Source organism: Anopheles darlingi, chromosome 2 (assembly GCF_943734745.1).
Source record: "Anopheles darlingi chromosome 2, idAnoDarlMG_H_01, whole genome shotgun sequence".
Lineage (NCBI taxonomy): Eukaryota > Metazoa > Arthropoda > Insecta > Diptera > Culicidae > Anopheles > Anopheles darlingi.
The window spans coordinates 4,015,001-4,035,000 of record NC_064874.1 but is presented as its reverse complement, the minus strand read 5'-3'; the positions used below and the strand labels follow the sequence as shown (position 1 = coordinate 4,035,000).

The window sequence follows — 20,000 nt, the reverse complement described above, 5'->3', positions numbered from 1 at the left end:
TGCCGAATGCCGGTCCCCATCGTTAGCCCAACCCATAATACCCCTCCTATAAATCCTCGCGACACCTCAATTTAAGGATCAGGCATCCCACTGCGCGTTGACGAAGGACGCGATGGTTCAAACGCGGGGTTTTCGTTAAATTTATGAAATGAAAATGTGTCAATTGGCTGATTGACAGGCGTTGAAAGGGAGCGGTGAGCATGAATTGGAAATTGGTAACTGAATACCACACCTCACACCGCACCTGACCTGACAATGACCACGACACAATAGCGATCTTCACTTCACTTTTGCCATTAGTTTATGCCTTTAATAGCGAGCCACCAACCATCACCACCACCACCACCGTTCGACCGGGAAATGGGACGGAAACACGAATCATATCATCACCATCATCATCCTCCACAACATCCCATGATTGCTTCTTTTCTTATCATTCGCACCGTGGTCCCCGCGGTGTGTTCTGTTTTATGCTGCGGCCGCGCAACAGCCAATAACCATTTATCGCTGTCTTCCGTCAATGGTCAGCAGCAGCAGCAGCAACACCACAATACGGCAGCGTGGTCACGGTACGGAATATGGTGGGCGAAAAGCGCCCTCCCGGGAGAGCCAGACACTTGCTCGCTGCATTTGCTCAATGCTACCACTCAAGTTGAGCGTAGTTTAAACGAAACTAGATAAATGGACAAAACGTGATTCGAAAGATGAAAGAACCTTGCTCTGCGCCAGCGCCCCCGGTGGCCACCATGGAACCATGGAAGGAAGCCAGCCACTCTGGCTTGTCTCTGTGTATGTGTTGCCGCATCGGAAACGCTGGTGGCCGCTTTGGGTTTTTATATCTCCAACGTTTATTTAACGGGAAAACAAATCAAAAAAATGTAATTTTTCTTTTATTGCTCCATCGGTCGTCCGTCGAGGTCTGCCAACGCGTTAGGTGACAAATCGAGAAAAGCCGCTCCACTCCGGTAGTAGAGAAAATGAGGTGGAAGGAGGGGTCTCAAAATGTCAAGCAAAAGGTTAAGGACGAGCGCAAACAATGGGTTCGATCGATTTTCATTAATCACTAGCGACCGGCTCCTCTCTGCTACGGGTGTTAAAATGTTGGACCTTTTTTTTTCTTTTCGGTCAAACAAACAAACCATCGATCGCTTCATCAACAAGCGTGTCTAGTACCGGGTACGTTGACAAGCCCTATGATACACTGAAGGAACGGGTGGTTCACGAGGACCTATAGCGCGCATCGGAGAAGTACCGAAGTGTAATTATATTTTTAAACGAATTTGCGATTCAATCTTCAGCGCAATATGATTTCACCCGCCCGTGATCCGCCAACGGCTTAACGGCCGCGGTGCTACTACCGCCATTGCATGATGATGAATTACGCTCGCTCGCTCGCTCGCTCGCCGTACCGTTTTAGATCATGTTTTCGATTACGCTTCCTCCGGTACACTAGCGCGCTTGAGCGCGAACGCACCTCTCGAGCAGCACACAATCACCGTGGCCCATCCGGTCAGTAGAAGACCTCGTCGCCGGGTTTCTCGCAATAACGCGGCGTCGTCCCCATCTGGCGTCGTTTATTCGCAGTCGTCGAGCGAGGTCGTGTGGAAAGTGTGTAATGAATACCGTTGTTGACGGCTCCTTACAGTCTGTGGGGAGTGGCCTTAGGCACACATCAGCACAGCAGCAACGCAGATGGACTTTTTATGGCATATTAATGAATATCGATTTCATTATCGACGGATTAATAAAATCACTGTGCTGTGTGCGAAGCAGCCCCAAGAGATGGTGGTGGTGGTAGTGATAATGGTGCCGAACGGACTTAGCAAGCTGGTATGTCCTTTTCGTCGAAGGCGTTGAAAGAAGGACGATTTCCATTAAAGTTTCATCGATACACAAATTTACGCCTGTCCATCAAGCGCGAGCGAGTCGAGGGGTCATGGACATGGTGATGATGATGATGATGGTGCGGTCCCCCTCCCTTTCTCTCCATCACTCTCTCCAACTCTCCGTGTTGTGGCCTGTTTGAACAGAACGCTATTAATTACTCTACCTGCCTCGTGCGCTCCTTTCACCTTTCCCTTTCGCTGCTATAAATTGCATTCATACTGTGGCCTTCAACGACCCTTCCACGGTCCTCCCACCCGAGAACATTAAGCCAATTTGATTTTCACAAACACACAACCTCCTCGGTACCATTTCCACCGATGCACTTGTCTGATGTGTGTCGTGTAGCGTTTGTTTTCTGTCTGTGTAAAAAGCCGATTATTTTTCAATAAATAATTACAATAAAAAACGCGATCCGCGTTCAATTTACAATCCATGCCCCGAAGCGATAGCTCGCATCTTGTGCGGTTCACCTGCGTTCCATCAGGTGGTAGTTTCAATTCAGTTTTTCTTTCAGCCGGAAAAACGTACCAAATAAAGCGGAAATTGAACTTTGAATGAATGGCGGCACACTCCGGACGAGCTAGACGTGCGCCAGAATTGCCAAAGATTGCGTTGCATAGCGTCGCCGTTTGGTACACATCACATCAGCTTCTTCCATTAGGTGAAAAAGCTCCGCTATCTCTAGTCGCTGGGACGGGGTCCGCACTCTAATGAGGATATTGCGTGCCGAATTGAATGTCAAGCGACAAAACGCGAGTGTGATTTTTTCCGGTTTTTTCTCTTCTCATTCTGTTTGTCCGGGAAGAGGCGAGGCGCGGACTTAGTGCCCGCCAGAGCGCCAGTCAGTGTCCTGTACCACTGTCATCGGGGGGCGGGGTCCGGTTGCAATGAAAATGCAATAAACGCTCAGGTAGAGGCGCGCAGACGCTACAAGTAGTGAGCCTGATGATTGCGGGCCAGTCAGGGATACAGACAAGGACGACGGCGAAGTGCGCGAGTTTGATATCCTCTTCCTTGATTGCATAATTTGCCTGCATTGTATCAGTTCGCGATCGCTGGTTGCAAGCAGTGGCGCTGTGCGCGCTGGTATGATTTTATAATTATGCACGTAACATTCGCCGCCTTTCTCGCGTCGTGGTCGCAGCGGAGTGTTATAGGACGAGCACACGCAACTCAAACTCCCGCGAACCCCAACACCTACCAAACACGATGTGGTCGTGGCCGGTGCTGGTGTTCGCCGCCAAGAAGGCGCGCTAGCCATAATCTGGAAATCGCATTAAATTCATATGGCTGCCCGCCCCACGGCCTGGCCGTTCCATCGCTCATTTTATAACCTTCACCATGCGCTGGAAGGAGGACAGCAGCGTTATGGCGGGGACAGCAACATGCCTGCTGCTGCCTTTTGCCCAGCAAAACCATAACAGTATAACCGTCTGGTGTATCAGTTGTTCTCGCCATACACTTCTTACTGCTCCTATTCCTTCCACACTATTTTTCTGTTCTTTCGTCGAATTTTCTTACTTATTTCCTCCGCGATGCGACGGCAAGCGAAATGTTGTTCCTACCGCAGCAATCGCCCCGCCGCGTTATGAGTTACTGTTTTACGACGACTTTTAATCTGGCCGATATGTGTGCGAGCGTGTGTCGTGTGTGTGTGTGTGTGCGTGTGACGAGAGTGTTTGGTGCTTGTTTAACAATTCCACTGTACACGGTGAGAGGGTGGTAGTTTCCATTTCCACCACGATTCCGCGTTAAACCATTTCTGGCAAGGACGACGACGACGACGATAAACTTGTGCCTCTTGCACCTCCTCCTATCCCTGTCCTCTTCTTCAGTGTCGTCGGCTTCTCGGCGTCGTCCTCCTCGTCGTTACATAAACATGTAAGCGAACTATGCTGTCCATGGTCTCTCTCTCTCTTTATCTTTCTCTTTCGTTCTCTCTCTCTCTCTCTTGATCATTTGCCTAATCAAACGACTCGCAAGAGGAGGTCTTATAGCCAGGCAGACCGAGTAATAACGATATTCCGGTCCGGTCCTCGCGTCGCTTGCTTCGCACTCTGCGTGCATCGCTTTGAAGCTGCCAAGAGTAGCGGCGCTCCGTTAGTGGTTATGCTGCGTTCTCGGTGCCCGGGCCACGGGGCCACGCTACGCCACATTAAGATTAAGGCTCGTCGCAGCGGCAGCGTTACCCAAATGAAGATAACTCAGTAGTGCGCGCTCCAATGGAGCCTTTACAGCGCAGAGAGAAAGAAAGAGAGAGATAGAGACAGAGACAGAGAGAGGTGAAACAGTGAGGAAACTCACGACCACGGCGACGACGACGATGGCAACGGAACACGACGATGTGTTCTGTGGCAACAAATTCCCTTAGGGAGTTCTCCCAATCCCCAATTACCATGCGCCTCCATCCCTCCATGCCGGTGGTGGTGGTGATGGTGGTACCGGAGACCTTTAAATGTGTGTTTCCTCCGCGGTGCCGAGTCCCTCGGGTCCGACCCGAGACCGACTGTTATCTTCCGAAACATCTCATTACACACACGCTGGCGATTGGATAACTAGCTGAGCATTCGTTTTTGGACCGCGGGATAAACGAAACGATCGCTTCGTCCGACCACTGGGGGACGACCATCTGTCGCCATTGTTGTTGTCGTTACTTTCCCTTAGCTTTCGTCTAACGTTGTCTGGCGCTTTTGCGGCATCACAAACAAAACACATTCGCCCAAAGTAGATAATACAAAACATTGTCAAGAGATCAGAGTGGCTTGGGTGCGTTTTCAAAGGCTTCCCGTTTTTTTTTTTGGGCTTCCCGCGGACACTTTTCCTACTTTCTTGACGCATTAAACGGCTTCCCGGAACTGTCATACAGCATGTCCCGAAGCCCTTCGAAAACGAAACGAAAGGCGCGGCGGCCCCCAAATCATCTCACAAAACATCTCTAGGCCACACTCTCGTCCGGCAAGTCATTTCTCAATGAAACCGGGCAGCCCCAGCAGAGCCCGGACCTGTCCGTGGCAGTGAGAAAACATCCGAAACCGGGGATCGAGCGAAGCTGGCTCAGTCTGTTGGAGAGGGGGTCGGAAATCATTCGGGAAGATATGTTTGCTTTTAATAATTAATTATACACAAACCATAAACCTATCTGCTTCGTTCACTTCCCGTCTTTCGACCTCTCGCCAACTGCTCTCGGTGCTGTGGGTGTTGCTTATCGGGCGGGACTGGTGAACTCATTTGGCCCCGTCGGAATGTCTTACAATCCGCAACCGGTCCGACGGAACGGCAGCATGACGATGGGTGCGAGACGGTGATGCTTTCCTCGCTTTCTGCAAACGATCTGATGAAAAAGGTCACCGCAACTGTGCTTGCTCTGGCTGACTGGCTAGCTGGCCTGGCTTGTGACCGACGACCTACCAACACTCTCCAAAAAGGAAGGAAAGGTTGTGGAGCACTCTGCCGTCCGGGCCGTCTGCCCGTCAAGGTTGCTATTGGTGAATGAGAGCGAGCTGTTTATGAGATAGATGAGGAGGTCTCGGTGGTGGCCACCACCATCCACTCGCACCACTTCCATTCTGCCAGTTAAGAAAACGCGGTTAAGAAAACACTGGCAACTGGGAAGAATGCTCCAGTGAGTGGAAGCGAGAGGGAACCGAGTTCTCCTCCGACAAGGACCGAATCGAGAGGAATACCTTTTATTGTAGGATTCCGACCAAATTACATTAATTTCGGCTGTCTTTCGGCCGTGTAAAATAAACAAGCACAAACAGACGCACACACGCGTACACGACATGCCACGGCATGCCAGTAAATTGTAAATTACTTTATAATCTGTGGCCCCCTATTCTGTCAGGCGATATGTGTGTGTGATGCTGGATGGAAGTGAGGTAGCAAGAGAGAAAGAGAGGGAAAGAAAGAGAAAAATATACATTCATCAGTAACCGTGCACCGGTTGCAAGGGCTCGCAGACCGGATTCTACAGTCAGTGAAATGGACAACACAATTCGGGTCTCGGGGTAGCGTTGAAATCATTTCCAGGGGCCCGAATAATTGTCCTTCGTCCCAAAAAAGAGGCAGAGCAGAGCGAGCAACTGTGGAAGACCTTTTCTGGTCGCCGCCGCGTCGAGTTTTTCATCGAAGGCAATTACCTCACCAAACCAAATCCTTCCACAGCCGGTAGAGGGAGGCGAACCGAAAGAGGAGGAGGAGTGGAATACCGAGAAACTTTTGACTTGTTGTACCACCTACCCCTCCCCTGCCTCCTGCCAAAGTCGTTTATCGATTATTTCCTGGGAAACACCAACCCATACCGTCGGTTCGGTTCGGTTCGGTTGTCGCGTGTTTCATATTTTCGTTACTCCCTTCCCTTTCGCGGCCACCCTTCCGGGGCGGTTGGCCCTTGTACAAAGAATCCTTTCGCGGTGAAGGGGCACATTCATCTTGAAACCGTTGCCGACCCAAAACTTCACCTAAATCATAACCAAAACTGGAAACTGGAAACGATTGGAAAAAGGCGGAAAACAATGCCGCGGTGTGAGAAAGAGAGAGAGAGAGAGAGAGAGAGAGAGAGAGAGAGATAAAGGAGTCGTAGGTTGAGGAAGACGAACGAAGACTAGCAGCGCCTTGGAATGCCGCGTCTGACGACGTCGAGACTCCGAAAAGAAAGGAAAAACATTCCCTCACGGAAGAAGTTCGACCGACGACCGAGTTCGGTTGGAATGTTCGCGTCTCTGAACCAAACCCCCGGGAGTATCATCATCACCATCATCATCAGCATCATCATCGCCTTCAGCATTCATCGTCGTCGTCGTCGTCGTCGTCGTCGTCGACGTCGTCGCTGCCATCTACGTCATCTGCAGAATCGATCGTGAAGAAGATTTCCTTCCGCTTTCCGCCGAGTGGCGCGTGTTCGATTGTATACCGGAATCCGCCACACGGCGCACACCTTGTTGCTTGGGAGTAAGCGAGATAGAGAGAGAGAGTGCTGCAGGAATCTCGGGAGGAGAACAGCAATTTCCCAGGAAAAGCTCCCGTTTGACTTGATCGTTTGAAAGAACGGGGAGAGGAGGGAGGGAATGTGTTGGCTATACACCTGCCACATTTCTTCGCCGTAGACCGTAGACCGAAAGAAAATTCGAAATTCAAAATTGAATAATGCCTCTTAAGTGAACCCCTTTTTGCGTCGCGCCATATTCGCTTGTTCGCCATCGACGACTGCGTTCGACTTCTTTGGCGGCGGCTACCACGTAAGACCTTGCTTGCCGATTTACTTTTCCTCAACGCGTCTTATCAGCGCAAGATAAACATTTCACAAGTGAAAACTTATTTTATCATCAACCGAGTGGAGTGTCCCCCTCTGGGGAGGCGAGCGAGATCGATGTGAATTCGATTGAGACTTGTACACATACACACACACACACACACACATGGCTCGATGCTGAAGCAGGAGGAAAGGACTTCCTGGGGGTGGTCTGGTGGTGGTTGAAATATGTGTCTTTGAAACAATTTAACGATCAATATTCGCGACCATGCCGCTGCTACTGCTGCCCGTAGTCGCTTTCTTTTTGCTATTAGCGTTTGGCGAAGCAATACACACACACACATACACACACAATCCAATCAATCATGCGCCATGAATGCGCCACCGGTGGTACTGCCGAGCAGCGCTAGGCCGAGGTAAGAGAAATCTAATCTAAATCTAATCCAAATTACCCCATCTTCTGTCGCGACGAAAGTTTCCCAGAACGAAGGACGACTAACTCCACCTTCGTCCTTGCGTCTTGTGGTTCATTCATTTAAATCATGATAACGCGTGCTAACCCAGGACAAACTCACGATACAGACGGGGAACGGGCGGTAACGAGGGCCGCCAAAACGGTTCGCTCGTCTTCTTGATGGCTTCATAAATTTTAGACTCCAAACGAGGTCGTACTGGTGTAACACTGCACACACACACACAGGAGGGCTATACGTGCGCGTAACCCCAAGACCCCGAAAAAAGCCAGCTAGCCAAGCAAGCAGCAATTTGTCCGTTTTGTTTCTGTTGTCCGCCCTTCTGCTGCTCTCCTCTCACACGTCCCGTGGGCTCTATCATATCCTACCGCCAAGGGAAATGTCAAAACCGCTGCGCTCCCTTTTTACACGTCTTGTACACACAACACAGAACACAGCAACCGACGAGAGAACCCATTTTTTAACCTAACCCACCCACGAAGCAAAATAGACAACACAAACTTCAACTTCGATGTAGAGAGATAGAGAGTGAGAGAGAGCGACAGCAAGAGATAGCAAAAGAGAGGGAAAGAAAAGCAAAGGGAAGCAAAATAACCGTTTCTCAAACACTCTAATGCCTCGAACTCTCTTATGCAAATTCGCTCGTTCTAGGACCTCGGACCCCCTTGCAAAGTCAACAAAAAAAGGGTGCAAAGCGCGCGATGGCGTGGGAAGGTGTGGGGGGGGCCCATTACGGCGAATCATAAAACTTGGCCACGACGAGGTAATCAAAACAAATCGAATGCATGCCCCCAAACGCTGCTGCTGTCTACTGCTGCTCGGTGCCCTTTTCTTTCGAATTGACGGAGCTGAATTGGTAGCGGTATCTTGGTTGCCCTTTCTCATGACTCACTGACTTCTTACACTGGGTTCTTATCAGAATTCAGCCAACCCCCGGAGAGCGCTCAGATGATGAGTGGAGAGGTTTAGACGACGAACTGTTTCGAACAGACAGCGTAACGCTGTTGAATAATGCAAACGTTGTTACATAGTGTTCACAACGTAGCGTCCAGCGGCGCATTAATTTGGACGCCACCGATCACTAGGATTGGCGACCATTCGGAAACAGATTAAACTTCTGGAACACCACATTCTGAAACCTTAACCGTGGGCCAATTGCCGGCATGGACATTAGGATGCGCCGGGGGGCTCCAGATAGATATTTTTCTATTTACGAATCAATTCACCGGCGGAACCATCTCTCGGCTGTCACTCTTATCTCGGGTACTTTATTGCTTCGCCGCTGTCAGCTTTTGGCATCATAGCAAAAGGGAGACGTTACGTGGGGGACACGCTGGCCTCCTCACGCACCCCCCAGGGAATCCCGAGGGCCCGGGAGCCCGGCCTCAATCACTCGATTGGACAGCCGGCAGTCATGTTGAATGTTTTATTGCTAACACAATCGCTTCCCCGCTTCCGGGAAACCACCACCACCATCACCACCGCCACCACGACCATCACTATACTGTATGGCCGTTCCAAAACTTTTTTGTTTGACTTTTTGCTCGTCATCCCTCTCTCGACTTCCGTTGGCCGGTCGGTGCTTTAAGGCAACCATCAACCGGTGACGGCCAAAGGTAGAAATTCAATCTCGGGGCTGTGGCGCGTGCCACGATGGTGACAGTGCAGCGTGATCCCGGTGATGCTCAATCGCTTAATTATCGTGAATGTCGTCGCAATCAAGCATGTTCCTGTACCATTACGTGGCTCCTGGATGGCTACGCCCATCCGTAGATCCGTCTAATAACGTTCTGTCGCAGACAAGGCGTCTCCATTCTGAGGGAAAACCAAGCTACCAGGCGCCTCCATTCTCGAAACCTCGCCGCTGACGCATACGCCCTGCGATGCGTTGCCATGAAAAATGAACCTAATCTTTGATGGCTGGGTGGGGAGGGGGTGGAGGGTTAAGGGGTGGCAGGCAGAAATGTGTGTGCACGTGTGTGTGTGTGTGTGTGTGTGTATGTGTCCAATAGCCGGCGGCACAATCTCATGTTCGCTTTGCCGTCGTCCGCGCCCTAGTACATTGCTCAAGCTACTGCTGCTGCTGCTCTTTTCGCTGGTGGCGTCTGCGCTTCGTTGTAACGTCCTCCCATCCCTCCGTCTCTCTTGCTATCTCTCTGTCTCTCTAGAAAAATTCTGTATAATTTCAGCGACGAATAAGAGTGGAGAACACGAAATCAAACAAGAAGCCATATGTGTGCGTGTATGTGTGTGTGTGTGTGTGTGTGTGTGGTGTACATTGCCTCTACGCCATTAGATGCCAGCGAGCCAGCGAGCCAAACCGGCCCCTGAGTATGAGCACGTTTTATGCGATCCACCGTACATGTAGACCCCCGGAGCACTAAGCCTTCTTGCGATGAGCAGCGCGAAAATAATCGTCCCACTTATCCGCTCGACACAAAAGAGGAATGGCCCGGCCAGCGCCAGCACCAGCCAGGGTCCCAGGAGCAAGGATACAGTTCCTGCAGCGCCCTCTCTGGCAGCGCCATATTGAAAAACCGAATTCGATCGACACGAACTGCTCGGCTGCTGCTCGCTAAGCTTTCCGATTCGCCGGATTTGATAGTGTGACCCGCAGTGAGCCCGTAGTTCCACGGGCACGGGCGAAGGGCTTAAAGCGATATTAAACCGAAAACATGACCTACACCATGATGGTGGTCGCAAGACCGGAGGGGCCCGGAATCGAAACGACCGAGCGAACGAATATGCTCTCTAGGGAAATTATGAATTCTCTGCAACCCGCCCGTTCCGTCGGTGTTATGTAGGTCAATTCCAGCCGAACGCTGGCTGTGTGGTTCCGTATGCGCGCGTGTGTGTGTGTGGCAGCTTCCGTGCTCCGTGGCGCATTCAGCGACTTTGACTTTGGCCTGTCTTTGGCCGGGCACAGCAAAAGAGTCACTAATCCTATATCCGGCCCGGCTCCGGTCCGTCTTAATGAGACCCCAACGAATGCGTTTTTTTTTATGTAGTCTCATAAGTCAGATCACAGGAGTAGGAGAAGGACACGATGCGTGTTCGGATATTAGCTTGTGCTGGTATGTTTATTCCTTTCCTGCCCCGGTTCTGAGCTTAATCAGGTCCGTTCCATTACAATAATTACTTCACGCGGAAGCACCCTCCCCCCCGGCCGAACCTTGGACCGGGAAAAGCCTCATCGAAAGAAGACGATGAAGAAGGGAAGAGGCGCAGACGGTTTCGGGGCAAAATGTCCTTCCGAGCGAACCGTGGGGTTCGACTGATCGGCACCGCCTGATAGCGTGGCGACGGCTACCTCTACCTTGAAGAAGCTTGAACACTGCTCCTTATCAAACAAACCGGACACTATCCGGGGCAGTGTTTTACCGATCTTCGTCACGCAATCGCGCAGTACTTCTGCCGCCGTGCACACGCCAACTCTGGCGATAGTAGAGAGGGGTTGGAGAAATACAAACCGAACCAAGAAGAGGGCATGGAGATGGAGATAAATCCATCTCTTCTACCTGGTGGAGGTAGGTAGGTCTCCCACATTCCATCTAGTTCTGCTTTTCTGCGAATTAATTTTCCACCTCCACCCTCGACTTGGTGCGAAGGTCAGGTCAGCGCTTGAATTGATGATAGGGATTAGAAGTAAGCAGCGGGAGAGATAACCCAAGGAATCCCAATCTCCTTCCCGACAAACGACAAAGGAAAAGAGCAAGAGCCCAAAAAACGTAACGAACGAACAAAGGACGAAGGAAGAGAGCGTTGGTTTTTTGCGAACCAGAAAACCATTTTTCTGTCCCTCGGAACGTATACGCGGAAATGTAACATTTCGTTACGATTATTGCACTCCCGGTCTTGGACGATCGCTCCCCGGAGACCACGACCACCGCCACCACCATCGTCGTCCCCGCTCGCCGTCTGGATAAGCAAATGACGTACCACAGAAATAGAACATTGCCGGAAACATTAGCCAGCATGTAATTTTATCCTTCATGGCTCACGCAAGCTGCTTTCACTGGCCCACTGGACAACGGGCGGCTTTCCTTTCGGTGCGCTCCCTCCTATCCTTCACAACAGAGCTGCTTAATCTTCTCCCAAATTCTATCATTCGAATGATGGCTGTTTGGTCACTTTATGTAGCAAAAAAAACGGCAACTAGTACGTTGTTTGATCTACTCCCGGTATCGGAGGACTTGAGAAGGAACACAAACTTCTCCAGAAATAACTGACGGAGTGCAATGCAATGATAAAAGCAGACGCCTGGATCCAATCGAACTTTCTTTAATTCGTGTAGTCACCAACATACAGCACCAGGTGTCATGGCAAGGTTCAGTTTGGGTCAGTGTAGAGCCAACGAATAGAGGACCGAATTCCCGACATCAGGTTGAATATGATGTAGAAAAACTAAACAAAATGCAAAACACACAAACAACAGACATTGCAGAGCTAGGAAAGACAGAGAGAGCGCGCGCGCGAAACTTGACATTGCAGCATCTGCTCGGACGCGCCGTTCACACGATGGTGTGTTTGTCAGATTTTCCACCATTTGGCACGACGCGCCTCGGTCACGGTTTTTCATTGTTGGATCCGTTTTTTTTCTCTCTTTTAATCTGTGCCCCTTTCCATTGGTCCCTCTCCTTTCCCCATTCTCCTTGCCTGCATCTAAATTGAAGCGAGCCAAAAGTTAAAAATATCCACGAAACCGCGCGTACCGTCGCCATGACTCACGGAACATTGGACCGGACGGACGGTGCTGCGGTGGTCCCACAGCCACTACACTACTATCGACAACGGTTTCCTACTACTACTCCTCCTTCTCTCCTCCTCCGGCCGGACCTCCAAACAAAGGGTGCCAATTACAGTGCTCGTCGTCGTCGTCGACGGAACGAAAACGCAGATCAGATCAGCGCATCGGCGGCGAACGATGGTGCCATCTCGCACTCCGTCGGACAATTCGCTTGCCTATCCTGCCGATCATCATCAAAGGAGAATCCGAGCGTCGAGCAGAGGGAGCAGCGACAGAAGATGAATGGACCTCCTCGAAAATGGTCTCGCGAAAAGTCGCGCGCCGTTGTCGCCTTTGACGGGCCTGAATCGGGCCGGCATCTGGTGCTACCAAGCTATATACACGCATTAGTGCAGACCACCCAGCGGCCAAAACGGGGCCGTTTTTACGGGGAAAATGTAAACAGCGTCCGTGTTAGCCGGATTACGGACCACGGTTTGTGCGTGTAGAGAGTACAGAGAGCTCAGAGAGAGAGGGAAAGAGAGAGAGACAGAAGAAGAAGAAGGAAGAAGGAATAGAGCAAGAGAGACAGAGAGTTGGATCGAAAGAAATCGCAGGAAAAAAAACACCTACTTGAGCGCTTCCTCGTGCCAGTCCGGTTCCGTCGACGAGGCCGCCCATTTGTCGTTGTCAATCGCTATCGATACCTGGCTGAGGGACTGCTTCAAGTTCCGTGGCATGATGATCGCGCCGGGGATGCGGATGCGGCGGATGCTCCTCCAACTCCGTGGCAACTGGTCCAGCATAAATAACTTTTTTCCCTTTTTTCCCACTCTCTCACTCCGGTGCAGCTCCCGTTGGATCAAGAGAAGGAATAGTGGTCACCACACGTGTGTGTGCCTGTGTGTGTGTCAACACACGTTGTTCGCTTTCCTTTGCCAAAGCACCTTTGCTCTGCTTCACAGTTCTGTTGTCCGCTTCCCGTACCACTTGAACACACTACTCCTTCTTCGAGGGTGAGAAAAGTCCTTCATCTTGTGACCGGAGGGAACACAGCACACCTCACACCACACCACAGGGCAATGGATTAATTGGCTTTCTTCTTTCGCTCCGTTTGCAATTGGCTCTCCACACAACGTTTCGACGCTTCTTTTTGCCTCTATCGAGCTCGTGTCGACGTCACTTGGAACAATGATCCGCTATCAACTTCTCGCGATCGTTGACAGATGCCCACCGGAGCGTAACACGTGACCTAACACCGTAGCGCTGGAACGAGTTTTAGCGCTCCAAAGTGTTGCGTAGCTAATGAAGTTGTCACTTCCAATTTTCGGCCACATAACACCAGTTCGAGGACGCGAAGCATAAAATACCGAACCGACCGAGCACTCGCGGTCCACACACATGGTGGACGGCCACCACCTCGGTCCAATCGATTAACACTTGCTCCTCAGCGATCGTGTCTTGTCGAAGGACAAAGCAAACGATCCCCGGATGGTCCCGGATACGATTGAGCTAGATTTTTGGCCCGGAAAAATCGATCCGGAACGCGCGTCAACGGAATTGCTCACGGTACGATATCAAACTGCTGCTGCTACCACTGCTGCGCCATCAGTATGGCGACGGTGCGGGGTTGGTTCCGAATTCCCGAATAAACCAACGAACCGAGAATAGCTACCAGGCAGCAGCAGCAGCAGCAATAGCAATAGCATCAGTAAGCAAGCTTCCGGGAGGTGCAATTAGCGACTCGTGAAAAGAGGAGTGAGGATGATACGGTGCCGTTGTTGTCGTCGTCGTCGTCGCCGTTGTCTATTCCGTTTCGCGTTGGTCACGCCAAAATCAAACAATGTGATTAGAGGCCACCATCACATCACAACAAACCTTTCTGGCCGGCGATTGACCAAGGGGAAACAGCCACAAAGCAGAGCAGTATCAGTGACATCTCAATCTCAAGCCCTCCCCCCCTGTCCATATCGCGGACACCATGTGCCGTGTTATCCTAGTGCAGGTGCGCCTGGTGTGTGCGCGAGCGCTGACAAACCGAAACCACCGAGCACAGCAATGGCGTTCCGCGGTGTTTGACAAAGTAGATCGATGACAACAGGCACTCTTCTCTCACCCGTTCATCTCGAGCTCGCCAATTTGGTCACTTCGCGGTGCTCTTTGCTTGATTACTCACTCTTTCTCTCTTCGATGCGTGTCGCGGCATGTGTGTGTGTGTGTGTGTGTGTGTCGAGAAGAATGGATTTGGGTTGTTAATTGTATGATTAAAAATAAAATCAACACACAAATTAAAGCTGCAGCTCACCTTACGCTGAACCAAGTTCCCTTCATTCCGAGGTTGCGATTTTTGAGACCTAATGTGCCTTGACACCTTGACTTTCGTGAAACAATACTTTTCCTTCCTGATCCTGTTTGCTATATGCCACACTCGATATCACTCAAACTGTCATCACGACCATGGGAGGTGGACAAGGCCTTTGCCATGAGGCCGCGCTGCGTGTACGCAAAACTCTCTCCTGATCGCTCTATTTTTTGTTTTCAAACTTCAAGCGCGTAATATCGTCGCGCTGAGGTTAGATATCCCACTTGAATGCGCGAAAGTGGGATGATAAAATGTTGAATATTTCATCCATACGGTTCGTCGTCAGAAGAAACCCTCAAGGAACGTACGGCATCGCCAAGGTATAGCCAAGATTAACAAATCTTGAAATATGGTTTCAACACCACCACTAGCTCTCTTTCTATCTCTCACTTTCTCTCTCTCTCTCTCTAATAACGGTTGTGGTACCCGTTTGATGATGAGATGAGATCGACGCCCATCAAAAATGGATCATCAATTATAAACGACCGGGATAAGGCACGTCCGGAAGAATCGTCGTTGTCGTCGCTGTTCCGACTGAACCTTCTGAATACCTTCTGAAAACTCCTGTGGCTCTTCCTGGAGCTATCGATTATTGTCGAAAGGGTCGCAAACCTACGTCAACCGGGAACAAACCGGTGAACGTCATCGCAAAGCGGGAAGCGAGCAAGCAAGCACACGACGCGTTGCACACTTTCTCCGTTTCTCGTTTCGTTTCATGAATAAAATATCAACTTCCGCTTCCGTCTGATGTGTGGTGACGGTGCAGCAGCAGCAGCAGCAGCAGCAGCACCGCAGCTGAACCTTTGACGTTCACTCTCAATCCGCGTTCGAGGCGCGCGCGACTGGTGCGAGAACCAATTAACGGATGGCGTTCACGTTCGCGTTCCCTGAGTAATGTCTTCCTTCGTGGAGCGCACCATTTGCATTTCCACCGTCGCTCTCTTTCTCCCTCTTTCTCCATTTTTCTTCCTTCTCTCTCTCTCTCTCCCCTTCTCTCTCTCTCTACCTCGTAGAGATTTGCTGCACCTTCATTTTAATGCTGCAAAAGCGTATTAAATGAGCGTTAATCAACGTCACGATCATTCCGGTTCTGGGCGAGATTGCTTCTTTATCGATTTATCGTCGAAGAAACGTAAACGAAGCGGCCTCTTAAAACGCCGCGCGGTCCAGCTAAACGATGGCAAATAAATGATCCCAAATTCAATCAACAAACGTTCCCACCGACAATAAACTCGGCTCGTTTCGGGGGCAACTCCGAGATACTAACGTCAGGGGGATATGGGTTCGATCAATTAGCTAGCTCTCCCGTCGCCTTCGAGGATCTTGCAAGGATTGGAAGGACTTAACTTTTCCGTCCTCTGACTTGGCCAGGCGGTGAGGCGAGCTGGCGAGAGGCGAAGGAGCGAGAGGCCAAAAAGTTTTAATTAATACCATAATTTACTCCACCACAAGTGCTTCTTCCGTGACCGAAACCGGCTGCATCTTCGCTGTACCCTCGCGTCTTGCCTGTTTCGTTTCGTAGAAGGAAAATGACGAACAGTGCAGCTGTGCCCGTGCTAAGTCGATGTTGTGTCCTAGAAATCGCTAGAAATTTGTTTTTTTTCCTACCCCGAGAAAATGGGAAAAAATGCGTATCACCCGAAAACAACTCCATCAAACGAAAAACAACGATTGCTTCATCCCGGAAAGTGGAACTCATCTTCCTTTCATCCGGGGCAAATTTTGTGATCCGAGAATTGTACCCCAAAAACCAATTAATTACCCTTTTATACATACCACAAATTATGTCAATAATTTGTCCAAGATGTCTCACCTGTGGAAGGAAAAGCAACGAGAAAAGAAAAGGAGATCTACATTAGCAAAGTCGACAAACATCGTCCCGGGGGGGCTGGAAATGATCTTGTTATCAGTAGCAAGGTATGGACCAAGTAGCAATTAGAGGGTGGTAATTTCGTTTTCTAACGACGCCACTTCGCTCCAAGGTAAGAAGATGTCGCCGCTACTTCTCGTTGACTACCGGCACACCCCCCACCACGTCGGGGGCCGGTTCACTAACGGAAGGTACATAAAGGTGCGCTTGCCAAGAAAAATAAGGTTCGTTAGACAAACGTTTGCATTTCCAAACTCTACATTTTTTGTTGTCCATGTTAGAGGGGGGGATGAGGTGTGGCGAAGCCAAGACAAGGCGACAGAACGTGAACATCGCGAAGCTGCCTGGCTGGCTCCAGCTGCCTATGCCTGTGTGTTTATTGAGCGTGTGGCGAACACGTTGGGCGCGCGGGTACACCTCGCTCCCTGAACGGAGGCACATCGTCGCCGTGTAAACTGAAATGGTAAACATTAGGCCGCTAGGCCGCCAGCGGAACAGATAGAACAGAAGCTGCGTTACAAGTGCCGAGAGGATCACCTTATATTTCCTCCCGTTGTTGTTTACCAACGAATTGTAACGATTGTGGAATAATGAACATTGTTATGGTTTGAGCGCTGGAACGACAGTAGCAGCAGCAACTATGAAGTGGATGCTGTGTCTAGTGCGCAGCGCGTGGTTCGCTCCACTTCACCGAAAACAATATTTCTCCTGCAGAGTTTGTGACAACGCAGTTCGCTTCAACTCAATCAAATTTTTGTTTCAAATTCTTTCCCATCCACCCAGTGGACAGCGTGTAGGATGTGGCAGAAAGATGAAAACCAAACAGCACCGGCAGCAGCACCTTCTGCTTCTGCTCTCCCCCTTGTTTTTCCTGAGAAGGATTGTGCATAATGCCTAGTAGTAGTGGGCAGATTTAATTTTAGATCTGCTTCAGTTCATCACGAGGCGAACCCCCTCGCCCAACGCAACCGACATAGTATAGTAGGGGGCCTGGTCTCGCGCGACCACACGCGCCACTGTGACGGCTGACACTGCGCTGGTGTCCACCACCATCATCATCACTACTAGCAGCAGCGCTAGCAGCAGCACCAGCTAAGACCACATGAAGAATTAATTACTTCATTAAAATCTAATTCACTGCCGTGCTGTGCCATCATTTGGAAGGTTTCCTTCCTGCCTGCGCTACCCTCTGGTCCTCCGTGTTTTTTGGGCAATCCAAATGGGACACGAAACATGGCTTCCTCCGGGAAAAGTACAGACACACTAACCGAGACAGATGAGTGCCGATCTCTTCAGTCGATCGAGCAACCGATCCTGTCATTGATCTTCGTCATTCGTTAGCGTCATGCTGTTGGTGGCAATCGGTTCCGGTGTACAGACCCCGCCGCGTTGATGGCATAATTGACACGTCCAAGACAATCGATCACCAATGACGACGTTCTGGAACGATAGCAGTCGAAGCGAAGAGCCCCCTCTCACGTCAGGGCTTCCTCCACCACCACCCTACTAATTCGTCTAAGGTACCTGCGAGCCATCGAGTTGCGACATCAAAATGGCACAACGAAAGACGAAGCAAGACGCGCGACACAACCCGCGACTCAGCTCCTTCTCTCACTCTCCTCGCCTGGGTCGACCGCGTGTGTCGATCAACGGGTTTGCGTTCGTCGCCAATCGATCAAGCAGCGTATAGGGGCCACAGGTGCAGGGAGGGGCAGGGGATTGGTTCCGCGGTCGTGTCGCACAGGTCGCGTGAGTCGCGCCGATCGATCGCCACGCTCGCGTCGTCGCTCACTATATGCACAAACCAAGTACAAGGCGGCCCGGCGGAGGGTGAAGGGGTGATCAAGTGGCAACAAAACCGAATAATTAAACGGCAAATCACGCACACACGATTGGCCACCATTTGCACGACCGCGCTTCGCGATCCGCAAGCGAGCTGCTGGTTGGTATCGAGGCCAACGGCACGCAGTCGATCATCGATCTGTTCACACACAGATTGACCCCCGTACTCGCTTCGCACTTGCACAAGCACTTCATCAAAACGCTAAATACATGCGCACTTTATCATCTCATTATGACACTTTCGCTCTCCCACACTGCAACCAAAAAAAACCAACAAAAAAAAACATGTCGCCAATCGTACCGCAGTAGGCGCATGATCATGCACCGTTGGGGCGCACCCCTCCCCCCCCCCCACACACCGTGCCATAAGCCGATCGTTCACCGCGACCGCGACCGCCGCCAAGAGAGGCGAACAAACCGTCGCGCTCCCCATTGTGTGCTCCCGAAGAAGCACAGCTCTCTCGCGCGCACGGATTGTTCTCTCGATCTCGAAGGAGCTCCTTCTCCCCAGGGCCATATGGCGGCAGGCAATGGTGGCAGGCAGTGGCAGACCAGGCAGACCGCCTCTCTCGCTCGCTGCTCGTGGTGACAACGGGCGTGTGCGACCGCGCGGTGCTTGATCAACATGCTCGTCGCCATCGTGGAGGCAGTGCCAAGTTTTCTCTCGTAGTGTACGCTGTACCTCCCTGCAGTAGGCCGCCGGTGGTTTCAGTAAACCCCGTTGCTATCGTTACATTTTCGTTTTAATCCTCGAATCTAGTGCGCGCGCGTTTCGCGTTCACCAGTTAGTTGTAGTTCGTTTTAAAACTCCCCTGCTACCGTCCAAATCGAGTCCCGTTTTTAGTGTGTTAACGTTTCCGTTGCTTATCTTAAAGTGTGTTTTAAAATCGTGGCGTCTGGGGAGAGATTTTAGTGTCGTCCATTGCGGTTTTTTGTGGTTTTGTTGTTGGATGACTCGCTGAACACAACGAGAACGGACACCCGAGGTACGGATCGGAGAAGCGAGTCGCAGCAACGCACCTGTAGTTGTGTGATAGCAAAAAAAAAAAAGCCGAAGCCGAAAGCCATCTTCTTCATTGGATCGTCCTCCTTCGCCGCCGCCGCCGCCGCCGCCGCTGCCTAGTAGCGTTGTGTCTTGCGAGGTGCCTATTTACATTTGTGACAATTCCTTCGCGCCACTAAATGTGCTTGCCTTGTTATTTCTCACGTACTACACGCTTTCTCTCTCTCGCTCTATGCCACGATCTCGCTCTCCCGCTCTTGCCTCTTTTGTCACCATCTGTGGCGCGCGCGCACGCCACCTGTTGCCGGCAGAAGAGCCGGTACCAAACTACCTCGACTACCGCGACCATTCCTCCCATCGATGCCCACGGCACGATCGTGATGCTCGAAGTGAGGGTCATCCTACACTCACCATATAGAGGCGCGGATAGTAGAGCGTTGGCGCACCAAGCGCAGCCCCAGAGGTCGACGAAAACTTATTTTTATTTCGTCCGCACGAACCGGTGGTAGACCCGCGGCCCGCTTTTCGACCCTTCTACGCTGCGCTTCGCACTGCGGTCGAACCGGCCATCTGCATTCGTCCTGCT

The 20,000-nt window shown here is 51.0% G+C and overlaps 2 protein-coding genes across 29 annotated transcripts in view; one reads left to right on the top strand and one right to left on the bottom strand.

The window, feature by feature from the left end:
• LOC125948457 (G protein-activated inward rectifier potassium channel 3) overlaps window positions 1-20,000 on the bottom strand; it is a 63,225-nt gene that overhangs the window by 23,111 nt on the left and 20,114 nt on the right. The window contains exon 2 of one of the 9 annotated variants that reach the window (XM_049674530.1): window positions 16,476-16,512. The exons of 6 other annotated variants lie outside the window; for them this stretch is intronic. Coding sequence is in view for 1 of the 3 variants with exons in the window: in XM_049674528.1 (XP_049530485.1) it covers window positions 12,971-13,077 (107 nt within the window). In the remaining 2 variants the exon portion in view is untranslated. Of the gene's footprint in view, window positions 1-12,970; window positions 13,120-16,475; window positions 16,648-20,000 lie in introns of those variants that run through there. 2 more of the 9 variants (XM_049674529.1, XM_049674528.1) reach the window with 2 other exon arrangements.
• LOC125948459 (serine/threonine-protein phosphatase 2B catalytic subunit 3-like) overlaps window positions 1-20,000 on the top strand; it is a 45,648-nt gene that overhangs the window by 18,086 nt on the left and 7,562 nt on the right. The window contains exon 1 of one of the 20 annotated variants that reach the window (XM_049674553.1): window positions 18,966-19,397. The exons of 18 other annotated variants lie outside the window; for them this stretch is intronic. The gene's annotated coding sequence lies outside the window, so the exon portion shown is untranslated. Of the gene's footprint in view, window positions 1-18,965; window positions 19,554-20,000 lie in introns of those variants that run through there. One more of the 20 variants, XM_049674552.1, reaches the window with a different exon arrangement.